This window comes from Montipora capricornis, chromosome 2, assembly GCF_036669925.1.
Source record: "Montipora capricornis isolate CH-2021 chromosome 2, ASM3666992v2, whole genome shotgun sequence".
In the NCBI taxonomy this organism is placed as follows: domain Eukaryota; kingdom Metazoa; phylum Cnidaria; class Anthozoa; order Scleractinia; family Acroporidae; genus Montipora; species Montipora capricornis.
In genome coordinates, this window is record NC_090884.1 from 42,955,864 (window position 1) to 42,983,815 (window position 27,952).

The 27,952-nt window shown below is 38.5% G+C and overlaps 1 protein-coding gene and 1 long non-coding RNA gene across 13 annotated transcripts; one reads left to right on the forward strand and one right to left on the reverse strand.

The window, feature by feature from the left end:
- The first annotated feature begins 4,999 nt into the window (after positions 1-4,999).
- Positions 5,000-24,019, forward strand: LOC138022515 (LIM domain transcription factor LMO4.2-like). 4 transcript variants are annotated; one of them, XM_068869667.1, is made up of 5 exons: positions 5,000-5,036; positions 5,125-5,228; positions 20,393-20,591; positions 21,439-21,667; positions 23,358-24,019. In XM_068869667.1, exons 2-5 carry the CDS (start codon positions 5,210-5,212, stop codon positions 23,364-23,366), a joined length of 456 nt encoding a protein of 151 aa, XP_068725768.1. In that variant the 5' UTR covers positions 5,000-5,036; positions 5,125-5,209; the 3' UTR covers positions 23,367-24,019. The 4 variants fall into 4 exon arrangements, with proteins under 4 accessions (XP_068725768.1, XP_068725765.1, XP_068725766.1 ...); XM_068869664.1 differs by lacking the exons at positions 5,000-5,036; positions 5,125-5,228 and adding an exon at positions 13,883-14,127; XM_068869665.1 differs by lacking the exons at positions 5,000-5,036; positions 5,125-5,228 and adding an exon at positions 16,088-16,368.
- Positions 6,523-27,197, reverse strand: LOC138022561 (uncharacterized). 9 transcript variants are annotated; one of them, XR_011126626.1, is made up of 4 exons: positions 10,509-12,392; positions 10,132-10,343; positions 7,797-7,862; positions 6,523-7,699 (listed from the first exon to the last, which is right to left on the reverse strand). It is a non-coding gene; the product is annotated as an uncharacterized lncRNA (long non-coding RNA). The 9 variants fall into 9 exon arrangements; XR_011126624.1 differs by having other exon boundaries at positions 7,965-10,343; XR_011126621.1 differs by having other exon boundaries at positions 8,893-10,343; positions 10,509-12,389.
- Positions 27,198-27,952: the final 755 nt, after the last annotated feature.

Genomic DNA, 27,952 nt, shown 5'->3' on the forward strand with positions numbered 1-27,952 from the left:
CAACATTTGACTTAATTTGCGTTGATTGTTAATTTCACTTTACAGAGTCCCCAATTAGTGCTCCCACCCCTAAATCGACCAGACACTTAAATAAAGTTCCTTTCCTTTCCTTTAGGCTTTCCTTTCCTTTTTCCGTCACATGATTGCGCACACCACAATAATTCTTGCCAGACAGAGGAGCAATACTAAAAATGGGGTAAAATATACTATTTGTAAATCTTAACTATGACTATAAGGTTCCGAAAGCGCATCATAACGTTAATGTCGACAGCTGTCTTGTAATTGTCTTTGACCCAATGATTTTTCAAAATTGTCTTGCGCAAACAAGTATTGGTGAAAGGAAAACTATCCCGCCCAGTGTTATTTCATAAAATATCAAGTAAAAGAAACTCAGTTAATTAATTTTCCAAGGAGCACTCGATTTGCGAAAGCAAGTAAAATCCACTGAGGCCGAAAGCTCCAACCTTGAAGTGAAAAAACATGAGAAAAACGGGGGGAAATTTTGTGCAAACGTCGTGCTTATACTAACGGGGTACTGTAAAGAGGAGAAGTGGCGATTAAAGAAAAGTAAAGTAAAAGTCACTTTTACTTAACGCCAGTAGTTCCTTCCACTACGAGGCTGGTATCCACAATAGAAGCCGATGGTCCGCCTTAATTAATCCTCCTCCCTCTGTCAGTGCTCCGTTTTAAGGCCCGGTATTTAAAGCTATAGATAGCTACACGGATCAGAGGAAAGTCGAAACAGACGTTGAAGTCACCGAGGATCGAACCGGAAAGCTCTGCTCAGAAAGCTGAGAACTGAGAACCAACTGAGGTACGACTCATGGTAGTCGTCATTAAATTTTGGATAGTCAAGGTATCTTCAAGTTACAAACAGGCACAGGGTTATGCATCAATAGGGAACTTTAGGGAGCTTAAGCACGCCGCGACGCTTTTCACCCACGGACGGAAACCGGTGGTTAACATTTCGCATGCCAGTACAGTAAGCTCTACTAGATTTGTCTTGACAAGTTACAAGGGAAAACAACTTACTTCCGGTTGGCGTCTGCGACTCAAGAACGTCTCGTGCTTGAGCCAAAAAGGGCGCTTAAACACGCGCATTTTTGATACGCGGACGGTAACCGGAAGAGATCTGTTTTCCCTTTTAACTTGTCTTCACGCAACCACATTTACATTGCGAAGTATCGTTTCTCTGTTAGAGATGATAATTATAATAATCTGGGGGACACCACTCTCATGGCACGCGAAATGTTCTCTTCCGGTTACCGTCCGCGTCTAAAAAACGCGCGTGCTTAAGCGCTCTAATCTCACGCTTCACAAACTTGAAGATATCTCGACTATCCAAAATTGAATGACGTCTGATGATCAGGTTATGGGTTCCGGTGATCCGGGGAACGTGGGTAACAAAAGAAGCGCTTATCACTTAAAAACAAATTGCTATACTTACCTATAGAGTAATAGAAATAGGAAAAAAAACAACGTCTTTCTCTATATCAATTAATGAATCTGCCCTCAAATACAAAACAAAAGCGGCCACGTTTTTCATTAGTGAAACGGATGGGAGACGGGGGAAGGCGGTGGTGAGATTTGGACGCTCACGGACGCAACTTCATCGCTAAAACTAAACAGAGAGGAGTTGGAGACAGATAAAAGACAATTTAGGTAGAAAGGTCACTTTGTTTACTTTCGCTTGCCATGATACGGCATAAATCATAGATAAATCAAAACAAGGGTGCAACTCCTGAATTTCACACATTTGACCGCCTTCCTAATCAGTTAGTCTTCTATACGATGATACCCATTTCAGGTGAATTGACTTAGAGCCATAATGATCAAGTCCAATATTTCCCGCTTTTTTCTTTAATGTCAAGCATCCTGGAAGAGCGAGGAGTATCTCCTCGCACTCCCCTAGCCCCAAAGAAAAACAAAAAAGAAGGTAAGCACTGACGGAATTGAAAGCAAGGAGGGAGGGGTGGCGGGGGAAAATTATTGTTCAACATGTTGTCTGAAAGGCCAGGGTTTATTTCTCGAACGTGACAAAACTGTAACCTTTCAATTGAAACCAGTTGATTAGTACATTTTTTTTCAAGATAAGAAAGTATTACAAGTGGTTGGAAGCGTCTTCGTCTCAGTTTAATAACAAATCTCATAAGATATGTAGTCAATTCGGCACTGGACCGGCGAACATACAGTAGATCCGAGCTCAAGGAGTTTCGGCCTTGAGTCGTACACGGTCGAGTATTGTTTCCTGACTTGTATGTACGTGAAGTGTAAAATGCGTTATATAAAGGAGGTGAAGATAAAATGTTGCTGGCCAATGTATCAGCAATATTTATAATGGAAAATTGGGAACAATTATAAATGAAGAAATCATCTAATCATCTCAGTCTGAAATATTCAATGAGGGCATCTCAGATAATATTCTTGTGTCGCAAACTGATTTTATATCAGTTTCGCGTACAACTGACCCGTTTTAATCCAGAAAGGAAGGAATCGAAATATAATCCTACAAAGTCAGTTTTATGATCAATAGTCAGAAAATTTTCAAAAGTTGAGAAGCTTTTCAAAAGCAAATGTGGTTTGATCAGTGATTAAGGCGCTGCTGGATTTTTCATATGGATGAACAGGATCGCTTACCTTCGATTCTGTGTGGATTTCCTTTAGTTAATCTCGAATTCAATGAAAATCAATCAGGCTTTGGGAGGAACCAACTGGGTCGGCCACGCCTTTTATAGTTCTTACCTCTTTGGGGTTTATTTGAACTGTTACTATCAATGGACCCCCCCCAAGACTTGAAAGCTTACACATGCCCAACGGTCTATACCATAGGTTTCTCAATCTTTGCTTCGCGTTTACGTTTTTTTTAACAAGTTGACTTTCATCATTAAATCAAAAAAGAAATTTTTCACATTTATTTTCCCAGCCTTTTAATGAGAGACAGTTTGCATAAAAAGATTAAATTACGCTGCTTCCAAAACGTAGATATTTTAATTCAGCATGTTCTATCAATATTGCTTTCTGGTAATGCCAAAGGCTTATTTCCATAACAGCATGGTAATACAAATTAATTGCTTTACTTCAATCAGAAAAATGGCGATAAAATCAGTCATCCCATTTAATAATTCTATTTCGCAAAGCTCCTGTGAGGCTATTTTACACATGCTTCCAACAAATATCAATTTACTTTGGCCCCCCTGCTAATTTTTTTCTACATTTTCGGTGATATAAATTTTGATGACATATTCATTGGAATTAACAAATGCCAACGGTGCTGTGACAATGGAAAGTCTCTCTTGATTGTCTGGGCAATTGAAATATGCCAAAATTATATTGCATTCGCCCATCTGATCTCAGTTTTTATCGCGGCATCGAAAGTGAAAATTAAAACTGCGTCCAAAATATCAGTTCAGACTAAGGCCTTAGCCTCTGGGCGGGATGCTTGAAGGTCCTTTTTTTCAGGTCTCAGTAGTCTCACAGTTCCCCTGAGGGGAAAGCGGTTTTCAGTGTTCTCCCAAAACGCCTCAATTTCAATAGTTGCTTCAGCAAATAATCCCTCGACAGCATCTTGCTTAAAGAAATTTTGAAGGTGAACTTTTAAGCCTAAGAAACACTTTCAATATTAAAATATACGCTTGCAAAAACTTTTTTCTTTTTAACACTTGCCTTGAGTAAACCGGCCCGGCTTCCACGGAAAAAAAGCCACAAGAACTATAGCAAAAAGAAACATTATTCTCTTAATGATGTAAAAGCTTTCTTGACGACAACCATATATCATTCCACGCTTGTTATTTTTCCATTACAAAAATTTGTTTTCTCTCAGCGGAAGATACGCAGTAGAATAATTGTTAGCGGGAGAAAAAGTATGTTAGTCCGTTTTCAAACTGACTTGCCAGGGTTGAAATCAGTTTATGGAAAATATATAATCTCTAAGAAGGAATAAGCGATGAACTTTAAGGATGTCAAATGTATTTTGCTTTTTAAATGTCATTAATCAGAATTTTGGGGGTTTTCCTTTACCTAAAGGTAATCAAATTGAATTGAGGTGAATCGAGATGAAAAACAAACAAGATCTCATTTCACGGTTTATGATTGAAAGCGCCGATAGATGGAGCTGCCACAGCGAGAAAGCCAGAGTTTTAATTTCCCTTCTGCTCTTCTGGCGAAAGGATGGATAGCCATCAAGTAATTAACAAGTGAAAACAGAAAATAGTTAATGGCTTATTTTGTCAGGATTAATTAAACAGCGCAAAAAATGGATGCCCAGAAGCCAAACGCTTATCTCGTCATTTTGATTCGCGTTATCGATGGAAAGGTCGCAAATGTCCCCGATAGAAGTCTCACAGCACTCTTGTCAAAAAGAACTTTTAATGTCTGTATGCTAATGAAGAAACGTGTAAAGAAATATGATATTTACTTTTGAAGCTTAGCAGATTTAAGTGTTATTTATACATTTCAATTAAAGAATAGGGTCTAATTGCATGAGAACGGTCGAGCACAACGCCAGGTTATTCATGTTACAAAAGTGCCAAAAAGTCCGTTGAACCATCACTGCTAACTTTAAATTTCTGAAACGAATGAATCGGATAGATCGTAAACATTGTTCCCTCGATGCTGAACTTCGTTTAATTTTGTTCCAATCGAAACGTAACACAATTGTTTTCGGTATTCGTAATTAGGGACGACTCCTGAGGCACTTTTCAATTTACATGGGTTTGTGGTTAGATCCGGTTAAATAATTAAAAGGCCATTTGAAAAGCAGGAATATGGCCTAATCAATAGTATACACGGCATTCAATTTAATAAAATTTCATTAGTGTTATGCTAATCTCCTTGTGGGGGCATCTTTGATAACAGAAGTGTAGCTTTTGCTTTTATCAAATTTCCCCCAACTTCTCCGTTCGATTGTTTTCCAACAGGGCTCATATTCAAAATTGACCCAAAACACGCTCCACGTTCTGTTGCCGAGTCAATACCTCTCGTGTTAAACACGCGTTCGTGCTCTTACAAGGAAACATTGCAACAATCCAAGAAAACTCGTGAGTTGACCTGATTCGCTGCGCCGTTTATTCCAATATTACTAAGCCTTTCCTACGCTAATGAATCTCTCTTGTTTTCATTTTGCAGGCTCCACGTCGTGTTTAGGCATTGTTTCCTCGCTGATACAATTCTACCGTGAACTCAATATTTCACAGACTCAAGCTCTCGTACGATGTCCTCTGAAATAAACGGTAAGGTTTAAATGGTGAACAGCAGATAACACAAGGCAAATTCTAATTAAAAGTAATTTGCTATCTATTCCCAGAAGATGGTATATTCATTGACGGCAGCTCTTTTGGAGATAGCCGTGCGAAATTAAGCCGCGAAGAATTTACTTTCCATTGCGTCTTTTGGTCGCTTGATTGAGTAAAATGTATTTTTCTTTTCCCACTGAAACGCAACAATGGACAACAGAAGTTAACCTTGAGTAGTTGTTCAGTTCTTCCCAGAATATCTTACGAAAACGTTTTCTTCATATTTTACTTGTCTCGAAGAGATTATAACAAGCACCAAGATGGCGGAACTCAGCCATTTTGATTAAGTTGTGTCCAGAGATTAATTAAAAATGCATGGAAGTTTAATATTGTATACATTTTCCATAATAACTTGTCGTGCTATTGGCAGGAACGCTGCTCATGTGTGGAATTTTTCAGACGAATAATTGCATTTTAAAGAACGCTTTCTTCTCAGGGAAACCAAGTTTGCTGGTGAAAAGTAAACACGTTTTGGCATGACGTTCAGATTTCCAAGTTTTAAGTCCAGTTCGTCTGCGCTTGGAATAAATAGACGAAAATTCATTAAAATCACTGTGAGAAGACATTTGCAATTATTTGCGCTATTCTGCTGTGACAGCAAGACACATAACGAAGCTTTCTTTTTTTTATTATCAGACGTGTGTGATTAATAACACCGCTTTTAACAGCACGAAATTGAAATTATCAACCGGCAGATATTAAAAATGTTAGATTGTGGCGGCGGGGCGCTTCAAGCAATTGTGTACATAAAAAACAATGTTACGTTGATTAAAAATGTGTTGCTGCGTAAAAGACACGGTAATATTATCTTCATAGCTAATGGAAGTAGAAAGGAAAATATTTGCTGTGTTTTTAGAAAGGTGAATTGCTTGAATATCGGATACAAAAGCAACACCAAGAGCTCAAACAAAACATTGAAAATATAAGGATAAAACAACGATTTATTACAAAAAAAAACTGTTTTGGATTTTCAGAGAGCTATCAAATTCATGAACCCCACTGAAAGCCAAAAATCTGAGGCTTCGTATTGACAAAGTATGTGTTGTGCACACTCTTAAAAGCAATGCTTTCAATACTTTAAATAGACTTCAATTTGTTTTTTCACTTGTCCAACGATAAGTGCCGCTTTGCGTTGTTTTAGCTGCTGTAACTTGCATTAATGCACACTTAGCTTAAAAGCAACTCGATTGCGATCCTTATCTATAAAAAAAATTGTACTTTTCAAATGTACTTTCAGAGGTAAAATTGAAATTTATTTCCGGGCATCTTCCCTTTCAGCAGCAATATTGTAGTTTTCATGGTTTTCAGTTTTTCTTCTAATTGATTCAGGAAAAGCCATATATAAGGCAAGGAAACCGTTAACAAATTATATAAGTTTTAAGGCGGGGATAGTTTGTTAAAAAATTGTGAAGTTTAGGAGCAGTGGTATAACCCTTATGTATTGCATTTTAGGTCGACCCAAATCGAAAGAAGCTTCGAAACCAAACGAGGTCAAAATGATAATAATAAGACAGTTCTTCCCCGCAAGCCACGGTCTTGTATTTCCTGAAAGCGAGGGAACTTCAATTCGGTCTCGCCTGATATACGAGATGGCGGGAAGCAACTTGTTAACAAAATTTGACACTTACACGCTGTTAAACCAAGTTTAACAGCGTATTAGCAAGGCTAGACTACCGCAGGGTTAAAAGCGTTTCGAGATAATGTTAAAACAAGTGAAAAACAACGCTTTTTGATTAGTTTCGTTTCTATATACCGCAATACATTTGTATTTCCTTGACGTAAAAACCGATTGAAATCAAAAACACATGAGACGTTAATTATGATCAGCATCTGGGTTCTAACGGTATGGCGGCCACAGCATAATTCTGTTCATGGACTCCACGGATCTCCACCGCTACTCTTCACCTCTTGCATGCCTTCGAAACAGATGAAAACGTAAACACAACTCTCTCTTCGCGAAAAATTCCAGAGAATACCCTCTTAAGCCTTGACAACGCTTCTTAATCAGGCACCACTGATAAGCGTACACGTGAGTTTTCATAGACGAGTCATGATCGTGCCTTTTCACAAGCCTGGGAGGCATAATTCTCAATATCTTATTTCACAGAATCATTATTATGAATGCAAAAGCCCTTCCCTCAGATAAATCAGTATAGTTAAAGCTTTGTTTTCAACTCAAAGAAACTGCCCTTTTTTCCTCACGTATACGCCGCTGAAAGTATTGCTGGTTAAAACAGAACTTGCATGTATTTGGTTTTCCTTGAGGCAGCAAACAGAGTTTGATTGTTCCTATGATGTATTCCAAGACCTATCTCGACTTACGTCGGCTTGGAAGAACAAAATGACATCTCTCTCCTTGATAACAAACTGAAATTGAGAGATACTGTTCTAATACCATAAACTGATTCCTAGAAAGGAAAATGCAGATCAGAATTCTTCTTGAGTTGTGCAACCACTCATAAAGATTGACGAGAATATGCTGTACCAAAAAAATGCAGTACTTACCTCGGTGCAGATGAAAATAAAGAAAACACTCTGTCAAGACACGATGAGTAAAGTAGCTTTTTTTCCCTAAGATAAGATAATAAATAAAGGGTATGACGCTGTTACAATTTCTGTTCATTAGTGATAAAGTTATTATCTCGCAACGCAGTTCTCGCCAAAAACACGCACGTTTTAAGACGTCGATAACACACAACGTGTACTCAAGCCAAGTACAGACTCATAGAAGTCTCCAAAGCAAGCCCTGTCATGTGAGGCAGTTCATCCTAATCAAAAGATCTAACACTAGGCAGTGACTAGGCTGTTTCTTAAAACATCGCGCGCGGCTCTAACGCCCAGAGTGACATCTTTAGCCTCAAATGATGAGATCGTTCTACTTCAATGACTTGGTTTTGACTCGGCACAAGTGAGAGTTTTTCGCTAGTGAGATATATGCAATTTCTTATCTGCCGAAAGACCGTGCTGGTGGACACCAAACTTTTGAGCTTTAGAGATAAAGAACAAAAAGCTAAATTAAATGATAAGCCATAAAGTTATGTATCTCAGGTGGAAATACTCTCTTCTCTCATTGTTGTACTAGATTGATATTTTGAGGTACCGAGGGGACAAATTACTTGAAGTCATCACAATTGTACATTTGTGGAACGCAAACCACTAGAAGAGGGTTTTCTGGTAATGAGTTCGGAGAAAACTACCAACTCATTCGTTTTAAAGCAGGAAGCTGGTTCACTATTTGGCAAATTTTTAACATGAGTTAGTCTTAGTGTAGTATTAGTAACTTTTTTAAGGACGAGTAGTGTTGGGGATGTTGCGGATCTGCGAGAGTAAAAAGCACGAATTGCGTGCCATTACAAAGGAAAAGGAGCTTGATATTTCACTCAGTTAAACTGTTTAACGGTTTACGACACAGTACTGATGAACTTGTTATATAGAAGAGAAACTTATAATTGTCTGGTATTGCCGGACTCCTTTGGTCGTTTCTTGCCTTGAGTTGCTTCTTATCTTGAAATCAGATACAACATGCATTTTCATCTCTATTTCCCCAAAAAATTTAACGGAATATCCAACCTTTAGAGGAACAATTCTAACATTTGTCTACCTTAGATAAATGAGAAGTGAACGATATCATTGGTTTCCTCTCTTTCTCTGAGGATTGAGGATTATTCATGGCCTCTTGTGGGGGTCACTGACGCCACGAGACATTAGGTGGAAAGGAGAAGCCTTTCCCCTTTTATCGTGCCATTCGTTTTGTTAAACTGACACAAGACAGCTGGATTGGCTTTGCGTGCACAGATCCAAAAACGTGATGCCTTGTTTCACGGTACAACGTTTATGGCAAGAGTTGAGAACAAAAGACTGATGTATTGTGTCAGTACTGGTTAAATTGAAAACACTAAATTAAATTATAATGATGATGATGATGATGATAATAATAACGATAGCAAGCAGTGAGTACCTAACAAGACACAACAGAGCGCTAATGGTAATGGCCGTTTCCTAGGTAAAGGAATACAACTTGTTAGATAAGAATTTTTAATGGTACCAGGAAAAATGGTCAAGGGGACATGTTTCGGAGAATTCTCAAGCAAAGCTGGTGTGGGACTTTGAGTTTAATTTGAGAAAGACGACAACATCTAGAAGACCAGATTTGAGACTTGAAGAAAAAGAAAAGAATAGTATCTGGATATGTGATATGGCCTGCCCACAGGAAAATAACATCGAAAAGAAGAGAATTGAGGAAAAAACAAATTACAGACAGCTTGCATTGAACTTAGAGAGCGAAGACCTGGTTTCAGAGTGCCTCTTGTGATCAGTGCACTCGGTGGAAGTATAAAAGAGACAATAAAGGAACTGGAAAATATTTTTGAAACAACCGATTTGTACAAACAGGTTGTGGAGGAGATGCAGAAGGCAATTTTAATGGACAGTAAGACAATAATCCGAAAAGTGTTATCAGGACTTGTCGAGAGTGACATCGAGTAAAATTCATGATAAAAACGAAGTTGTGAAAGGGGCCAACAAAATTCTTGGTGGTCCCTCAATAGACCCATATCACTCAATGTCCAAACAAAAGATTTTGCCCGTCGAACCTCTCATTCAATGTGAGGCTCGACGGGCAAAGACAATGCAAAGACAAAGCCTTTATTCCCTAAGGACTCCAAAATGGCCGCCGAGTGATAAAGGTGAATTAGGCTATATTGTCTGAATTTGAAATATAGCTATAATCTTTACATAATAACAATAATAATAATAATAATATTAATATTAATAATAGATAATAGATAATAGATAATAATTTGGCCATACTCGCAAAACATTTACGAGTCGAATCTCTAACCTTCCTTCCTTCCTTTCTTCTTTCCCTTTGGTTATCGATTCTTGGGAGCGTCAACTTCGACCATTAATCGGATTTCGGCGTTGCATCTGGAAAAGCAGATAATTCCCCTAAGGAATAGTGCCTTGCCGAAATACTTTGCGCAAGGTGCCAAAAATGTACCCTGCCGTGCCCGATTTGGGTTTAAGTAGCATACAGTGGCCCTTAAATTAATACTGAAAAAAATGAAAAGACACACAAGTTAAAAAGATCGTATGACTGGAAAATTTGGCCCAACGAAAAGTCCATTCATAAGATTGTGTTTTTTAAGAATTATTTGGTCAGTCTATAAATTCGCCTTGCCATATTTCTGAAAAATTTTACATGATCACCGCTCTTACCTAACAACATGCAATTCCAAAATTTCTCAAAGAGTAACCATGAATGATGCGAAATAAGATTATAGCGAATTTGAAAACTGGCCACATGGCCGCTTCGCATCCAGTCACCAGTCAAAACTCAAGGGAAACTAACTCTTGAAAGCAGAAAGGTTGCGATTTTTTTCTAAAAAAAAAAATGAAAGTAATTGCTTTTGGCAAAGGCTAGAATCTGTAAAACAATAACTGTTGAGCAGGTTGACAGCATATTTTCCTATTTCACTCAAACAGGGCGGTAGTCAGAAAAAAACCGCACTGAAATGATTCGGCTGTCGGAAGCACATACATACGTTCTTTCTGATATATTATCCTTCCCCGTACTGCTTGCAAACAGCTTGACGCACGGAATGTCTATGTCTAGCTTGTAGCACCCTGCTTTTGATTAAACAAGTGCGTCGTTTGCCACTTGGTAGTTCGTCGAGACATTCATTTCGTATTCTCACTGTAAGTCACACTAAAATACTTAACGCTTAGCAGAGTCATCTGGGTTCATTCCATTTTTTTTAAATTCTATTTCATTCCATTCCATTCCATTCTGTTCTAATTTCTTCTATTCTGATCTAGTTTCATCTTTTCTACTCTACTATATTCTATAACGCTGTTTTTATTTGACCACCTTTTTTGTTCTCTCTTTTGTCACGACATATTGAAATTTTTAATCATTTGCAATATTTTTTTAGTTTTAGAAAGATGTTGACAAACAAAGTGATTGTGTTGCCTGTTTTAGTTTGCTAATCATATAGTATTGTAGCAATGAATTGAATGTTATTGTTGACTACTTAGTGCCCAATGACAGTGAACCAGAATCTCGATGTTCTACAGAGTTCTGTTTTATGATAGCTTGTTCCCAAATGCTCGAACACAAGCAGAATCATTCAGCATGAGATTGAAACCGGGTAGGCAACGTTTTACGGGAACACAAACCAATTCCCTTTATAAAATAATTAGGATAGTACACGCACTCTCAGGTTTGCATAACTGTCTCGTTTGCATAACTGTCTCGAATTCTTCCAACCCAACTGCCCCTCGTGTTTAGATGAGGCTATGGAAACACGGAAAACGTCCTCTATAGCTTAAATGGTGATATTCAGCGGATCCATAAAGAAGAAATTTTAAGTCTACCTCCTTTTTTCCCCTTTCTTTTGTGGGATGAAACAAAAGAGAATAGCAACCTTAATGAAGCTTAGTCCAGCAGGGAAATAAAAGGAAAAAAAGAAGCTATTTTTTAACAATTTAATTAGGATGACCGGACGTTTATCAACGGATCTCCAGGACTTCCTTTCAGCTTAAACTGTTACCCAACTTTTCAATATTTAAATTCCTGATTAGTCTCCTCGTTGTCTTGTTTTTGAAAGACCGAACGGAGCCATGCGCATTAGTGGTTGCGAGAACTGTATCTTGAAAAACACGTAGGGATAAAAGTGAAAGGCAAGAAAAATATTGGTAATCACATTATATCCAGTTGTGGTCAGCCGATATAACTCTGAGCGTATCTAATTACCGCTGTTAATATTTTAAAATTTCACTGTTGGATTAAAAAAGTCGCGCAATGGGTTCTCATTGCAAATTCATTTGTCAAGTCATAACCTCTTCAGAGTCTTAAGTCCAAATGCTTTGCCCGTTTCAGATTTTCGGCAAATGAAGCCGCGTCTTTTTAAGGAATAGAGCGTTCTTGTACTCAAAGCACGTTTTGTTATCCCCTTTAGCATTCATACCTTAATTAAGATGAATATTTTACATCTGCCGGATTACGAAATTCACAGCCCAGACGGTGTTTGCATAGTATAACAGATGTAAATTGCGTTAAAAACCTGTGGGCAAACTCATTGAAAAACTGAAAACATAACAATTTTTAGATTCTAGGCATTAGCGCCAGTAACAGTCTTAAACAGTATGCATATATCAAAAATTACCACCTGACATGAAGTCAGTACGGTGTGACTATTCCAAGGGTGGGAGGTAGGGGGTGACTGGTACCATAGCTGAAACGACCCAAACCTTTACAAAAATGCTAACCTTAGGCCTAAACATTATTGCAGTCTTAAATGTTTATTATTATTTTTTGCCGTGGATGATCTGTTGGTGTTCCGATCTATTTGCAAATATCCATCTTAAGGAGGAGGCCATTCCATAGTTTCTCTCTTAATCAGTGGGCCATTTGTCGAAATTGTTTGTGATGTGGCCGTTGCGCAATCCGATCTTACAGCTCTTTCTAGAATGACTAGCGACACATGAGATAGGTGAAGTGTTACTGAGGCCCATTGTGTTTTAGCTACGGCGCACTGACGAGAGCCAATAATCCCGAAACAGCTGTCTGCATCTGCTGTCTAGCTTGAGCGATGAACAGGCTGGGTTTGGACGACCGTAGTTCCATTTTGAAGAGAACGCCTTCGTAAACGTTGTTTGATCTGTCCGAACAGTGGTGTGTTTATGTTTATCACTGTTTTTGTTGATCGAACGTAATGAATAGATCGTTACACGGCATTGCAGCCTTTAGTGTTAAAATGTTTATTATCTAAAGCATAGTGTGTAGGCCTAAGGGTATCATTTTTGTATACGTTTGGGTTGTTTCACCTATGGTACCATTCACCCCCTACCCTCACCCCTAACCTTCACCCCCTACCCCCTACCCCCGGAATAGTCATGCCGACTCAGTAATGAGAGAGTACCTTAATTGAACAGGATGAAAACTTGGTTAAAGGGGATAACATTACTTAACACCAGCAGCAAGTCAACATATTAACTCGACTTCTGAAGTTCGTTCATGGCGGGGTCATATAGATTGGAATCCACGGCATTTATTGCCATATTTTCACCGTATTTGGCCGGTTTTTAAACTGTTTTTTCAAGTTCCTTCAACATCAACAAATTCAAAGGCGTGTGACACAATCGTTCAGAAACGGAAGCTTGCCTAAACATATCCGTATACGTGTCCGGCGTACGGTGAATACATCTTGTCAGATGAGAGGCTCGTATCTTGGAAAATTTTCGAGCGACACGTCTATATTAGGCAAACTTAATCAAGACAAGGAATTGGGAATATTAGAAAACTCAAATGCACTGTAATTTAAAACGAAATTAAGAGCGCTTTATAAATATCTTGCCAGCAGTAATAAGAGAAAAGAAAGCTCATCTCTTAAAATCCTCTAAAAATGATATCTGCTGTCAAGCCATATGTTTAAGAGGGAAAATAACGGGCGTATCGGCATTGAAAGTTCCAAAAAATAACAGACGGTGTGTTAAGTGAGAGTGATACCATGAATGGCGCCTTAAGCGATGCTGGAAACACGCGCACATGTGTTGAAAGCAATGCAAATAAAACAGCATGTTCCTGGAGTCAGACATCCTGCCGGGTATCAACTGCCCGTTGGTATTGTTTGCCCGTTAGCAGACTTTCTTGGATCGCGCATAAATATCAACTAAAAAGGCGTTTGCCTCAGATCACAGCTTTGCCGTTTGGACGTTCGACACAGTATATTTTAAATTTTCGACATGGAAGTCAATCAAAGCAGCGTGGAGTGGCGCGGTGCAACTGAGACAAAACCAGCAGCAATGAAAGGCATACAAGCAAAAGCTCATCAAGGTGGGTTTGGTTCATGTGGCAATTATATACCCGGCAAAGAATCCCAAACTGCGCGCGTAGACGTCTTCAGTTTCAAACATCTCTACCACCCGTAAGCCAAGGCATCCGCTTGCGAACGAACTAATATTGAAAAAGGCATTTCGTAATTAACGTGCTACACCAAGGGTGAGTCTACTGTATATATTGCACTTTCACTGAAGGTTTATAAAGTAAACAATGAAATGTGTATGTTGTTTACAAAGCCATTTAATTTTAGTCTTACCAAGGGATCTTGATAAATCGCCCCCTATTCGCAATATTTTGTACTTACAACACCAAATTGACCAGGATGTGACAAGTTTATTTTTGTCCATACCGGTTTATGAATTTTAAAAAAATGACTTAAAGCCTTATGATATAAGCTTGATTATTCGGCATTGCAAGACCCTTAGGGCTTTTTATCTTTTTGAGAAATTCTCTCTCAGTGTCACGATTAAAACGAGTTGCTTTACACCGGTATTCTTCAAACTTTCATATCTTTCGATATCTTCATTGTGAGAATTTCTCTTGACATGCAACTCTGCCATGGGCCGCAGAGGAAATGAGCCCTTTCTAACTCCGAGTCTCTAATAATGGTCCCTCTTTGGATTACACCAATCCCGGAAATATAACTTCTTGGACGGGTTTATCCATGTACTCTCTGAAGTCAGTATTCACTACTGTGGCTTGAAAGATCATCAACTTATTTTTAAGCTTCGTAAGTTTCCCGGCTTCGACGTTTAGACTTGTGGCGAAAAAGAACAGAAAATTTTGAATGGATTTGTGCCCGACCGTTTTGGTATCAAGCTTCGAATTTGGATTAAAGAGGGGCGGGGGGGGGGGGGTGGGAAGAAGGGGATGTGGGAGGGGGGCTGAAAAAAATCTCTTTGCACCATCAACTCGATGACCCCTCATCCTCCATTTTTGTCTCAGATGTCAATCAATAGAGAAATTAAGACACATGTTGGTATCGCTTAACAGGTGAAACGTGTATCTCAAATTTATCATGTAGGCTTTTTTTCCCCTTTCGCTTAAGAGCGCGCTTAGAAAGGTGTTTATTGGCCAGTTAACTTAATGTACATTTATAATTACCAAAATTAATCCTGTGTATTTCTGTGTCATTCTAAGCTTCACAGTTGGAATTCATTTAGCATTCGCAGGCTCGCAGCAACAATGTGACGTCTTAACAAAGAAGGAGTGATACCCGCCCTAAGACAAGAACTACACTTGCGTTCAGCTCAGTTTTTGTAACTCACAAGGTCCAACTCCCTTCTTTTAACTTTCCGCCCAGTTGACACCTTCCATGCACTTTCTTGTGAGAACAATTGGTCTGTTGCGTCTGAATGAACTCATTCGACTCGAAAACTGTTAGCTTTGAAAACAATTTTAATTTATTAAGCACTGAGTAATTTATTGGTGGTAGCTAATTTCAGCATTTCTTTACTGTTCGATCTTAGATGCTCTCTTTTGAAGTTAGGTTTAAAATCTTTTAAACGGAAAAAATTATACGAAAGGCATGCCTGCGTCTTTTTTTTAGGTTAAGCCATTTCATATGTCAATAATGGAGTTTTCGTTAATTGGAGTCTGTTCTCCTCACCGCTTCACATTACCAAAGGCGATATGAAAAGTTCCTAATGGATAGTTAATTAAAATTGAGGAATATATTTTTACTTAAGAATTTATTATTCTTTTTCTATAAACCGGTCGCTTTTAAGTCACTTTCAAAACAAAAAGTTTAGTTTCCAAAGCACTTTTACCCAGCCTTTTCAACAAGCTTTCCTTGTCGTCTAAAAGAGTTAAGCACAAAATTATTGCACAGCTTTTCGTTCGACTTCGCTCATTCATTAATATCTTTGTTTCGCAGCTGGGTTGTTCTTTTCCATTTGCATGCTAATAATGCTTCAAGAACAAATATCACGGACTAGTTGTTAATTAATAGATGTTTTAAGTGCCGTGTGCAGGGCGACCAGTCGACATCTCATCGAGGCAGTTTACGATTGAAGTGTCTTTAAAACGCTTTTTATTAGCTGTTGAATAAAACCAGGCATCTTGTGTACGACATGCGCGACGGCCCACGAGCCTCCTGATACCGTTTGTGGAGAGTTTCCTGTTCATTCTTTATTTTGAGCTGTCCTTATCAATGACTGGTTAGTGAAGTTTGGAGAGAAAACAAAGTAAAACTCAAATCATCATCCATGGATAAGTTTCAGGACTACGAAAAAGGTAAAAACTTTAAATTCAATGTGAAACAGGAATTATAGGGGAACACAGAGTTGAAATCATCGGCAGCGCGTACACCAACATTAGACTAACATTGGTAGGACATGAACCAAATTTAACCGTAGTGTCATTTCTTCTCTTATATTCGTATTTATTGGTTTATGTTTGAAAATAAAATGAACGGGAGAGAAAGGTAACTGGTCTCCAAACCGTATTGCTACATAATATAAGTCAAGGTTTCTTGGCGGACATGCGTCGTTTCAAGGAAGTCCCTTTGCAGTTACGCTGCAAGATCGTAAATTTATAAGTTCCGCTCAATGCTCAGTGGCGAATACGGTTTTTATTTTTCATGGAAGGTTGTTTCAAAAACACATTGACAGATAAACTGTTTAAATACCACCTTGGCAATAACTGCTATAATTTTCGTATGGGTAGGCATGGTACTCAGATAAGTCTAAGTCGATCTGACATGGTGATAGAAATATAACAACCTTCGGAATTTTTCGCATTAATTTCCAGTAGTCATTGACTCTCTGGTGCTCTAAAGACTAGATCGTCGACAACGAAGGAAAGAAAGCGGAAACCAGTCAAACTCTCTGGTAGAATATTCTGGAGCAAACCTTAAAAATAGCAACTTGATTGACTCTTGACTCTGATGTAGCTACATCGGGATAGTCTATCATGTCAGAGGAAATACCACTTTCGATATATGATTTTGCGGCAATTGCATCCTGAAAACCGACAACCCGGTAAAACTATACCTATATCGCCGAGTGCAAAGCCCAGACCATTAACTCGAGATCCATTAGGCGGTAAAACGTCAAGATAATTGGACAAGCCTCCGCCTTAGGGGCACCATATTTGACGTAGGCACCGGTTATTATGACCCTTTTAACGAAAAAAAGAAGGCACTTAGAAGAAAATTGCCCTTGAGATCCATGAGGGATTCCATTTTGCGAGCTTGGCTTTTCGATTGTCTCATTAATCTTGTTGTTCTCCATCTCATTGTCCCCAGGGTGAACCCGACTAGTATTGTTACCTTAACCAGTTTCATTATTTAGCTCAAAGAAGTTGTATCGAGGAAAACTTCGGTGCTTTCAAACGTTTTTTGGTCTTCGAAAGCTGGCATGATCATTGGCGCCCCTTGGATTTTCACGGAAACGTCGCAATCATAAGATTTGATGTATTGAACGTGCGGTGAGAAACGAAGTAAGGTTTAGTCTTGTCAGAAACAAACGATAAAGACTTTATCCCTTTAATGGACAAAATCTCTCCACGGTAGTCAAATTCTAATAAAGTTTGGTAGCAACCACCGATTTACTTAAGTCAACACACTCGCGTTTTTCGGGTATTTTCTTTTCATTAACTTAACCATTATTTGGTTTGTTTTGTGAAGGCAAAAAGATTCCCATAGATGTCAACATGCGATTGGGTTTCCCTAATGGAAAGAGAAACAATAAAATCCATTAGACTAAACTGACCAAGCTCGACAATCTATTAGCTCATAATTACACATATTTCAAATTTTGGCCAATCGAAATTCGTCAAGGAGCAATTAGTTTTCACTGTTTTCTCTAGTAATAAAGATGATATTTACACTTTCTGAAGACTTAATTATTTATGTAAATACCACTTGCGAGGCTTGGCTCGTCTGATATGACCGAACACACGTTTAAACAGCGTGAGAGACCGTATAGTTCCTATGCTAATTCTTTGGCTTTGCTACGATCAACCCTGAAAGTCGCACATAGCGTTTACCCCATCTAGTTGTTACCATTGTCGAAGGCACGCGCCAGCAATGTCATTGTTTGCACAAAAATGCAATTAAAATTTTGACTCTGTTGGAACTTTACTGACACCCGTGGTGATCCAAGTATTTACAGACTTGGAGCATCGATTTTCGTTCATAATATGGGGCGGTGGGCTTTTTGAATCTGCTTATCTTCCATTGTCAAAAAGATAAAAAAGGAAAGAAGTACGAGCAACGGGTTTTGATTGTATAGTTCTGTAAATCGAATAAAGTGGACACGAGTGGATGCGTCCCCGCCAAAGATGACAGCTCGAAGTTATCAGCACTAAGGAGTCCCAAGAGAGCTGAATTTTGTCCCTATGATGGCAGCGTCAAGTGACTGAGAGGATGAAAGTTGCGGGCGAATTTTAGTCACTTCAGTTGTTTTCGAAACCATATCATGGAAATTTCGACGTTCAGTCTTAACAGAATTGGTGGGGAAAAGGCTATTCAGTCAGCCTTTTTAATTTTGACATTTTGATAACCCCCCAAAAACCTCGCTTGATCACAAAAAACGACAGGCATTGTTATTTTATTTGTGTAAAACTCGGCTTTCAGAGAACACATTTAGACTGTGGAAACTCTCACTCTGAAGGATTTGAAATGGAAAAGAAAGAAAGGAATAAGATAGGGTGATATAAAGGCGATTCATACACGTACGATTAGCATGCAAATCGAACAAACACAAATTGGCATACATATGAACATTCATGTGGTTTGTCCATTAAAGGGCAATAAATACTAATATAAAGGCTTCGAGCTTCTAGCTGTGTCTACCTGCGTCGTCCAAGAACTTAATAACATCAAACACCGAGGAACCCCTATGTTTTCCTTTATCGTTAAAGATACTCTTTTCTCGAATCACTCGGCTCCTACTGCGCGTAATTTATTGCGGCTGTAAGCAGCAGGTTAGGCCAATCGACTAATTTATCTTATCGGCCTCGTGAACATGTGGCAACATTTTGGTGCGGTTCCAAGGCTACCCAAAAAATTAATCGATGGATCCTGTTGTGCTCTTAATTTGTACGTGAGGGGGAAAGATAAGGCGAGCCAAACGTATTAAGAAAGAGCGCATGCGTGCAACTTTCCCTTTTGAACTAAAAGCAACAGTGGATTTCTCAAGACGAACTGAACAAACACATCAATTGGCTTCATAGTAAGGCGAGGCATAGAATTGGCGCACAATAATGAGTATCACCATGATTCCTTTAGGGTATATTGGTTCATGTCTCGGCGATTTTGTGCAGCGCAGCGTATTAGGACATGATTGGTGGAGCTGACTTTGTTTAATTTACGTTTAGACAGATGTTCGACAGGTTCTTAGTTGTCAGCTTGTTAATTGCATTCCGTTTACTCGCAATTGTATTCCTAACAAATGATCCTTTCAAGTGATTCAGGACTTAAATAAATTGCTTCCATGGTGAAGAGTAAAAACTCTATTTGAGTAGTTCTTCTACCACATCCGATCACAGGGCCTTGTATTTTTCACAGTTTTTCCGCGTTTTTTTGGTCGATCTCGTTTTCAATGGATTCCTGCCAGCAGGGAAGGGTATAAACAACACAAACGTTTCATTACTTTCTCGACACGTTCCGCGGATCAAGAGCTTTCCCACAAAAAGCGCAAAGTGTAGTGTAATTGCCAAGTCCCACGTGACTTAATTAAAGTTCGCAGACTGCACCGTATCGTGTTGTTAATTAGACAAGCGATACACAATGTGTAAGGATGACATAAATGCCGTCTTATTAAAGCCTGTGACCAATCACAGGCCGTGAATCTTTGAACGTAATGGCAACATTTCCAAGTTGATGACAACTAATTGTGTCTTGGTCATTTAGGGTTTGAAGCTGATTTGATGTTGAATTGATTAGGCGTAATTCGCTGTCATATGATGAATGTTTTGAATAACGTACACTGTTACCGGAGTTGTTTTAACAAACAACCACGACTGGCTAATTCCTACTCAGTGTCACAAAGGCTGACAACATAACCGCACGAGAAAAAACACCACAGTAGTCTGCGAAATTTTCGCCGCCAGCTTAGAATGGACAAAATGAGCGTCAGCAACAGTGAGTTAGCACGATTTATGTTCAGTTGAATCGAAACTTCGTAGCACTAGTCGGCCCGCGTGGTCAAGCTAAATGAATGTTTCTTCGAAATCTTGATATCGGAGATACGGCGCGCTAATTATTTCTCGAACATCGTATTAAATTTCTTGGTTTCATTTCTTCTCCGTCCAGGCCGGTGCCTTCAAGGAGGGATACGAACTTGTGGTGGATGTAGCGAAAAGATCTTGGATCGCTTTCTTCTCTTGGCTTTGGACCAGTACTGGCACGTTAATTGCTTGAAATGTTCCTGTTGCAATGTGAGACTGGGAGAAGTCGGGACGTCATGTTACGCTAAAGGAGGAATGATCCTCTGCAAGACCGACTATGTTAAGTAAGCTCTCTTTCGACGTTTTAAATTTCGTGTGTCTGGCATTCGTTTCAGTGTTATGTGTAATATTTCTTCACCATCGCTTGTTAAGTTGGCTTTAAGAGTTTTTATTTTATCTCTGGCAATCCCATCATGTGTTGTGTTGATTTTTCCGTTCGGATTTGTCATGAGACGAAGAATGATAAGTCGCTCAGTTTTTAGCCACCAAAGCATTACTTTTTTCGCACGGCCGACGGTCACCGTCGACGTTTTGTCGTTCATTTGATAGTCACGTTTCCTCGTGTTTTTAAATTATTTCGTAAGTGGCTTTTATCTTCTATTATGATTTTTTTCTCATTATTCCGTCTCAGTGTCATCGGTCTGCCTTTTGCATACATTTTAGTCAATGTAATATTTCTTCCATTATGAAAGTGCAATTAATAAGATAGATTATAAAAGCCTCTGAGAATGCCATGTATTATGAGCTCAACGCAACCTTAAAAGTCATTAGCGTGATAATATTTCACCTCGGAAGGTGATTTAGTGCATTTATCCTTTTAATTTATACTTCAGAAGCAAATTGCGAGAGCACTCCGAAAATTGGAAGGTAAAAAACACATTTCACTGTTTGATGGTTTCTTTTTTTCAAAATTTTAATCAATAAGATTTTTAATCTGCCGTGCTAGGTAAGTTAACATATCCACTGTATTAAAGTCGACAAATTGAATGGCTCTGTGGAGAACAATTTATCGCTATTCCAAATATTGGCTTTATACGCTTTTATCTCTAATTACTTAGAACATATTAAATCCTACGTTATCTGATCGGAGCCAAGATCTCATTTGGCATTTTGTGCTTATTGCTTTTTCAGGCTGTATGGCTCAAGTGGAGCATGCGCCGTCTGCGCTAAGTTAATTCCCGCCACTGAGTTTGTGATGAAGGTGCTTGGTAAAGTTTATCACATCGACTGCTTTAACTGTACCACATGTCACAACCAACTTGTAGCCGGTGACCGATTTCATGTCGTAAATGGAAGACTCTTCTGCGAAAATGATGACCCACGACTTCTAAAACAACAACTTCACGCCACAAAACAAACGGTGAGCGAAAAGCTCTTTTGGGCTCCAAACGTCTGTCAAAATAGACCTTCAATAAATTTCATCTCTAGGATAATACTTATTTGGTTTTAATATCTCCGACCTTTTTGCTTAAGCTAATATTAAGTCATCAATTTTGACATTTCATTTGGTTATTTTCGTCGAAAGGAAACACGTTTTTAATTTTAACACTGTATTGTCGTATTCCTTTAACCGCATGATCAAGTAAGATTACATGGATACTCAAGCAATATACACATGGCCTGCTCAGGACGTTTCAACTAAATGCGTCTGTTATTATACCATCTTTTATTTCTAATGACTCATCCCTATGGTCTTGCAATTTGCATCCCTGAAGACTGTATCACGATTAAGATCTTCACTTCACCCCTGAGGCCCAACGATAACACAAAGGGGAGCAGTTTTTTTAAAAGAAGTAATTAGGACCATAAATTGGTTCTGCTGCTTTGTTGATAAGATACGGCAAACTATTCAACAGAAAGTGCTGATTAACGCAACTGTTAAAACACCAACCGCAACGACCGGAATTACGAAGAAGCAGTTTTCATCGCTTTCACTTCCATCTTGAAATTCGTCTTAAGTAATTCTATGCTACTGCACTTAAAAACTTTCCTGCACTCCGCACGCACAGGAAACAATTAATGGGTATTTTCCAAGGCCCTAGTAGAAGCGAAAATTGGATTGTCTTTTTGAGATAACGCCACAAAATCGAACTGATGACTTTTTCTTATGTCTGTCAAAAATGCATTTACTAACTCTCTTCTTTTAACCACAGAGAGTTCTTCATCTGTTGCAATGATAAGCAGCTTACTCGTTTCCTTTTAGGGCTATGGCATCACTTTTGCACACGAATCATGTTTCTCTTCCTAATTACAAAAAAGCAAAATTAATGATCCAAAACGGAACTCAAGTGAAAGAAGTTCAAAGTGATTAGAAAACCAAAATACACCACCAGTTCAGTGTCCAACTTTCAAAAATGCTTTCTCACTAAATGAGGTTTTTCCTTCGATCACTTTCCCTTACAGAATCTTTGACTTACTACAATGTGATAAAACCACAAAATTCATATCAATGTTCTAATTTACTCCAGATTGACATGTTCCGTTTAGCCCTTTGGAGTTTAAAAACCTTCATAAGAAAACTAATGAACAAATTAAAATTGGCTTTACAAAATGAGCGCATTCTAATAAGGCATTTCTTATTTATTACGCGGATGTCGAGGTAATAAGTACAATTTTAATTCTAAAATTTGTCCAATGAAATGAAATCGGGTTTTTTTCATTACTTAAAGTAAAAAATAAAATAAGCGCAGTGTATTTATTGCTCCTTTTCTAACAACAAATTTAAGTGACAGATATTATATACAGAAGCACGGACTCTTGATAGGAGGCTGTGAACTAACTCGCCAAAATAAGAATTCAATATGTTTAGTTTCCCTGTGTGTGTCTGATTAGTGAGAAATTCAGTGAGATTGTATCTTGCAAAAGAATAGCGTTCCTGTGCCCAAGGCACTTTTCCAAGAATGGTAGCCGGTATCTGGTGCGCATCATTCAGAAAATTTCATGTTCTTTCTCTTGGATTTTAATCAAAATACTTCCCTTTCAGCAAGTAATTAAAATGGGGTGCAATGATGATGTTATACTCTCCGCTCATGTGATATTTTCCCTTTTAGGTGTGTTAATGGATACCAAGGGAAATCTTCATCGGCGATTAAGCTTCGCAAAAATGACACAAAAAGAAGGCCCCGGATGTTGAATTGAAAAATGGCCTGGCCGTGTTAAAAAGACTACAAAACGAATGCGACACAGAAAATCGTTCCCTGCAACAAGCAGTTGTGCATTTTAATACCCAGTGAAGTCGAATTAGTTAGGCAAACTGAAATGTGTTAGATTTGGGGAGCTGAGGCCACTGTTTATACCAGAGGATTTTTTAAACGTAATCCAGTGATGCAAAAGAGGAGAAAATTGGTACGAGTGACTTCAAATCAATCATCTTGAAAGTATAAACCTTTATCTGAAAATAGTCCACGTTGAAAATTAAACCAAACCAAATTAAATTTTTCGCTGAAGCGTCACTTAGAGACAGATGGAAGACACGAGATGGATTTTCGTTCCTGACAAGATATATTGAAAGAAAATCGTCAATGACATCAATTTTGATTTTTCAAGTTAAACAAATTTAATATTGAATGAAAGAGTATATTCTTAAAGTTCAGCCTAAAAATGAAATCATAATTGAACCGTAAGAAAATACTGTGGATTTTAAACGTCTGCAGATATTTACTGTGAATTATGGAAAGTTCTCGAAATAAAAGCGTAATTCTATACCCCTGAAGCAAAGCTGCCGTGGAGTAATGCATCTAAAGTGATGTACTTTTGGATTAATAGAAGCTTGGATTTTATTACAGAAAAAGAAACAACATTCATGACGCCAAAAGGAATGAAAAAAATCGTTCTTTTAATTTCGAGCCAACAAGATGAAACGAAATTAAAAGCAGACAAGGTGTTGACATCACAACGTATAAAAGCAAATAACATTAACTCCACACATCGAACCGAATTTGTCTTTGATGGATGTAACTGCTCAAAGGTTTAATTAATTTTGCCCAGGGACAAATGGTACACAAAAAGGACTGTTGGTCTAGTTTTGTGTGGTCATTAAGGCTGCGTTAATTAACTTTTGTAGTCGTGTTGACACAATGTAAAGCAGCATGAATCCTTCCTAATAATGTGTAATATCCCTCCCTGGACTGTGTCAATAGGACTCTTATCAACACCCCAGAACGTAATTAGATTTTACCACACATTCTGTGGCTTTCAGAGTTCTCTTTAATTTCATGAAACGCAGAGAATGAGAGGCTCAACAGAAATTAACTTGAAACGTCTAAAGGGGCAAACATGGCAGCACGTGGTTTGGATTCGTGCGTGCATGCACTCGATACTTTTCATGTATCCGGAGGACTCTTCGCGATAAATCAGACCGTAGAAAATTTCATAAACTGCGACAGATAAAGAACAATAGACATCGCAATAATAGTTCGATAGTAAGTTCCTAACCAGCTGACACTACACCGGCAATGCTTTTCTTCCTTATAACCTCTTACAGAGTTTCGATTCGGCTTGTGAAACAATACATTTAAAAAAAAATCGATCTACACAATAAATACTCTTAACAACTTAAGGAGAACTGACAGCTTTCATTCACAGGTAATATCGAAAGAAGCGATAGTGTTATACTTTTGCTCAAATAGCTCCTAAAGGTTGCCTCCCAAAAATGGGCGCGCCTTGACAATGTACTCACCCACTTCACAGTGCTATGGAAACTGTATTTTTAGAAAGCAACAGAGAGTGAGAGCCTCTTGGACTGCCATTATCGCCCTGCCAAGTATTGACCGTGATTTTCATTTCTCCATATTCTCCAAGCCATACGCAGAGGTTGAGAAGTACTCTATCGGCTAAGGTTCGTTTCAAAAGTAGACCGGCTGAAGAGATCTTTAAAGAATTTCACGTGATCTTAAAGTATAATTTCCTGACTTGCTTTTCCTCATTTTTCAATTCAACTCCTTGCCGAAGTTCTTATTATTTCTTATTATTTTATTTTCTGTGGATACTGAAGCTGTAGCTGTTTTATGTAAAATGTCAGCAGAGGCCACATTAAGCTGATTCTGACCTCATTCGACGTGGCCTTCAGACCGAGTGTCGTCCTCAAAAACCTCTCCCACGCCCACAGATCCATTTCACCACTTCTTGGATTCCCACTTAACTGTGAACTAGTGTAACGAAGCTCTTGAAACATACTTAATTAAGCGTTTGACCTTTATGATAGTAAAATATCTGCAATGGAGCATTACTCCATCAACGATGCGATTTTTATTTAGGCCCAACTATTTTGGGGGTAATTGGAGCAGTGGTGAACTGAAACAGAGGGGAGGGAAGGGTCAAAGCACTTTACTTGCCCGCGCCGCGATTGCTCTCCCTTTTTAAGCAACCCACTACCCCAACCTACCCCTCTCTCTCGCTAACTAAAAAACCTACTAAACTTAATCGAAATTCTTGTGCTTCCTGTGAAGTGATGGAGAAAGGTTCAAGCGAGTGTTGCTACATCATGAAGCCTTCAAAAAAATGGCGAACGGCTGTTTAATATCTGTGGTATTCATAGAGGAAACACTCGCCGACAAAGAAGAAATTTGAATCTATCTTTATCTTACCCGATTAATTTTGCTTTAAATTGGTGTTGTTCGAAATTCTCTGACGTTTTGTGTGGTCTTCGTCCTTGCTAACTTAGGAACTGCTGACGAAAGCAGTGTTCAAAGGTGAATAAAATAGTTTGTATTTAAGAAATAGAAAACATGTACCATGTTTCTATCGAGTTATAGAATAACGAGTGAAAGTTCGGGAGAAAGAGAAATGCTGTAGGAACACGAGCCGCAGGCTAGTGTTTCCACAGCTTTTTCGAGTTCTCCCAAACTTTCACTCGTGTTTCTATAACTCGATAGAAACACGGAGTACATGTTTTCTACTTCTTTTAGAAAACAACGCGACGAGAAAAAGGAAAACAACTTGTTAACTCCAATTATCAAAATGTAAATTCACTTTGGTTGCGCCATCACTACGTCAACAGCTTGTGCTAGTAATGTGTCTCCATCGAGTTATAAAAACACGAGTTTTAACCAATCAGTGCGTGCATTTTCTCAAGACTGTTTTCTAATAAAATTTACAGCACAGTTGCCAGGAAATACTGCCGCATTTTAGAAGGGACCTTCCGCTTGGTTAAGTGCTCAAACGCAATTCGAAATTAATTGCAGTCTACCCACAGCAAGGACCAAACCAGTAAGAGTTTTCATGACGTGGACGTGTTTCTTGATCCATAATCATTGCCTTGTTTAAACTTTGGTCAATTATAAAGGAGAACGTAGAGACGAAACGCCACGCATCAAATACTTTTTTTCAAGGAGCGTGATTGAATGCAGAGTATCTCGGTTGCGTAAGGGATTTAATGTGTATGTGAATGAGATTAGTGGGACGAAGCTTCAGAGTGCACAGCCCACACATTTAAGCTTATTAGAATTTTCCTGCACAACAAGGACACCTGAAACAAAAAAACCTTTCCCATTCAGTGACATTGCGTGCAAAATTTAGGTGAAGAGAAAAGATTATCCTTCCTTTCTTAATCATTGGCGACCACAAAAATTACTAATACTTATAAAATATATACGGAAAGGCGGCATTTTCGATGCCAGTGGCAGTTTCGATATTTGTTTTGTTATAAACGCAAGTATTATATCACGTGACGCTATCGAGACGTTTTTTTTCCCGTGCCAAAATGACTTTACTGCAGGCATGGCGATGAAGGAGAAATTACCTCCTCCACAAAAACGAAAAATTCCGACGTAGCTCATAATTTTTGCCCACCTTGCACTAGTAGACTAGGAAAACTGTAAGTATTGTAGGTATACTTCACGAATAAAAGGAACGGACATTCCAATGAAGCATTGTGTAATTCGTTGTGTGGTTCTTCGAGCAGGGTAAAAAGGCAACTTCTTCAGTTGTCTCTCCAATACAGTGATTATCAATTCAGGAATAGCAATACTTGCCTCAATGGGACGCCAAATAACCAAAATTATCTGAGAAAAAATGGTTGTTTTGAAAGAAGTGCCATAAAGAGAAAAAAAAAAAACAAAAACGGCAATAAGACATGCCATGTTTTTAAGACTGATCAAGGTTGAAAAATATACTTAGAATGTATTTGCCAGTTAAGAAATAAAAACAAACAAACAAATGGATCAACACTGATTTTCAAACCCATAAAGTAAGCTTTTGACTCAAAAAAGTCCCTGCTGCGACAATGAGGAACTGAATTATAGATAATCTTGGCAAGACCTCGAAATCTCTTCCTCGGACTTAATCGCTTAATACAGAAAAATAACTAAAAACACTTTGCTTAATGAATTTTAGCAGCAGCTTATCCAGCTTACGGGCACTGGGTCAAAGTGAGTCTCTTGCACGTACACACCTGCCCTTGCCATGCTTTGCTCTTCATTTTCTAGGGTGCACTTACCAAATGGGAACAGTATCACTCTTGCATGAATGCAATCGTTTCACGGACTAAAACGCCCCTCACGCGAGGTTCGTATTTTCATTGATGAAACTAAAGAAATACGAAACTATATTAAATACGGAGGTCACCACAATTGTCGTTTATTGAAAGTAACAATTCCAATTTATATATCAGCATTAAGGCAGAACTGACCCATCTGGAGAGAGGTAG

Coding starts and splice junctions, on each gene's coding strand:
- LOC138022515 (XM_068869664.1), top strand. CDS start 14,037: ATGGAAGTCAATCAAAGCAGCGTGGAGTGGCGCGGTGCAACTGAGACA. Junction 14,128..20,392: donor ACAAGCAAAAGCTCATCAAG/GTGGGTTTGGTT, acceptor TTCTCCGTCCAG/GCCGGTGCCTTCAAGGAGGG. Junction 20,592..21,438: donor TGCAAGACCGACTATGTTAA/GTAAGCTCTCTT, acceptor TTGCTTTTTCAG/GCTGTATGGCTCAAGTGGAG.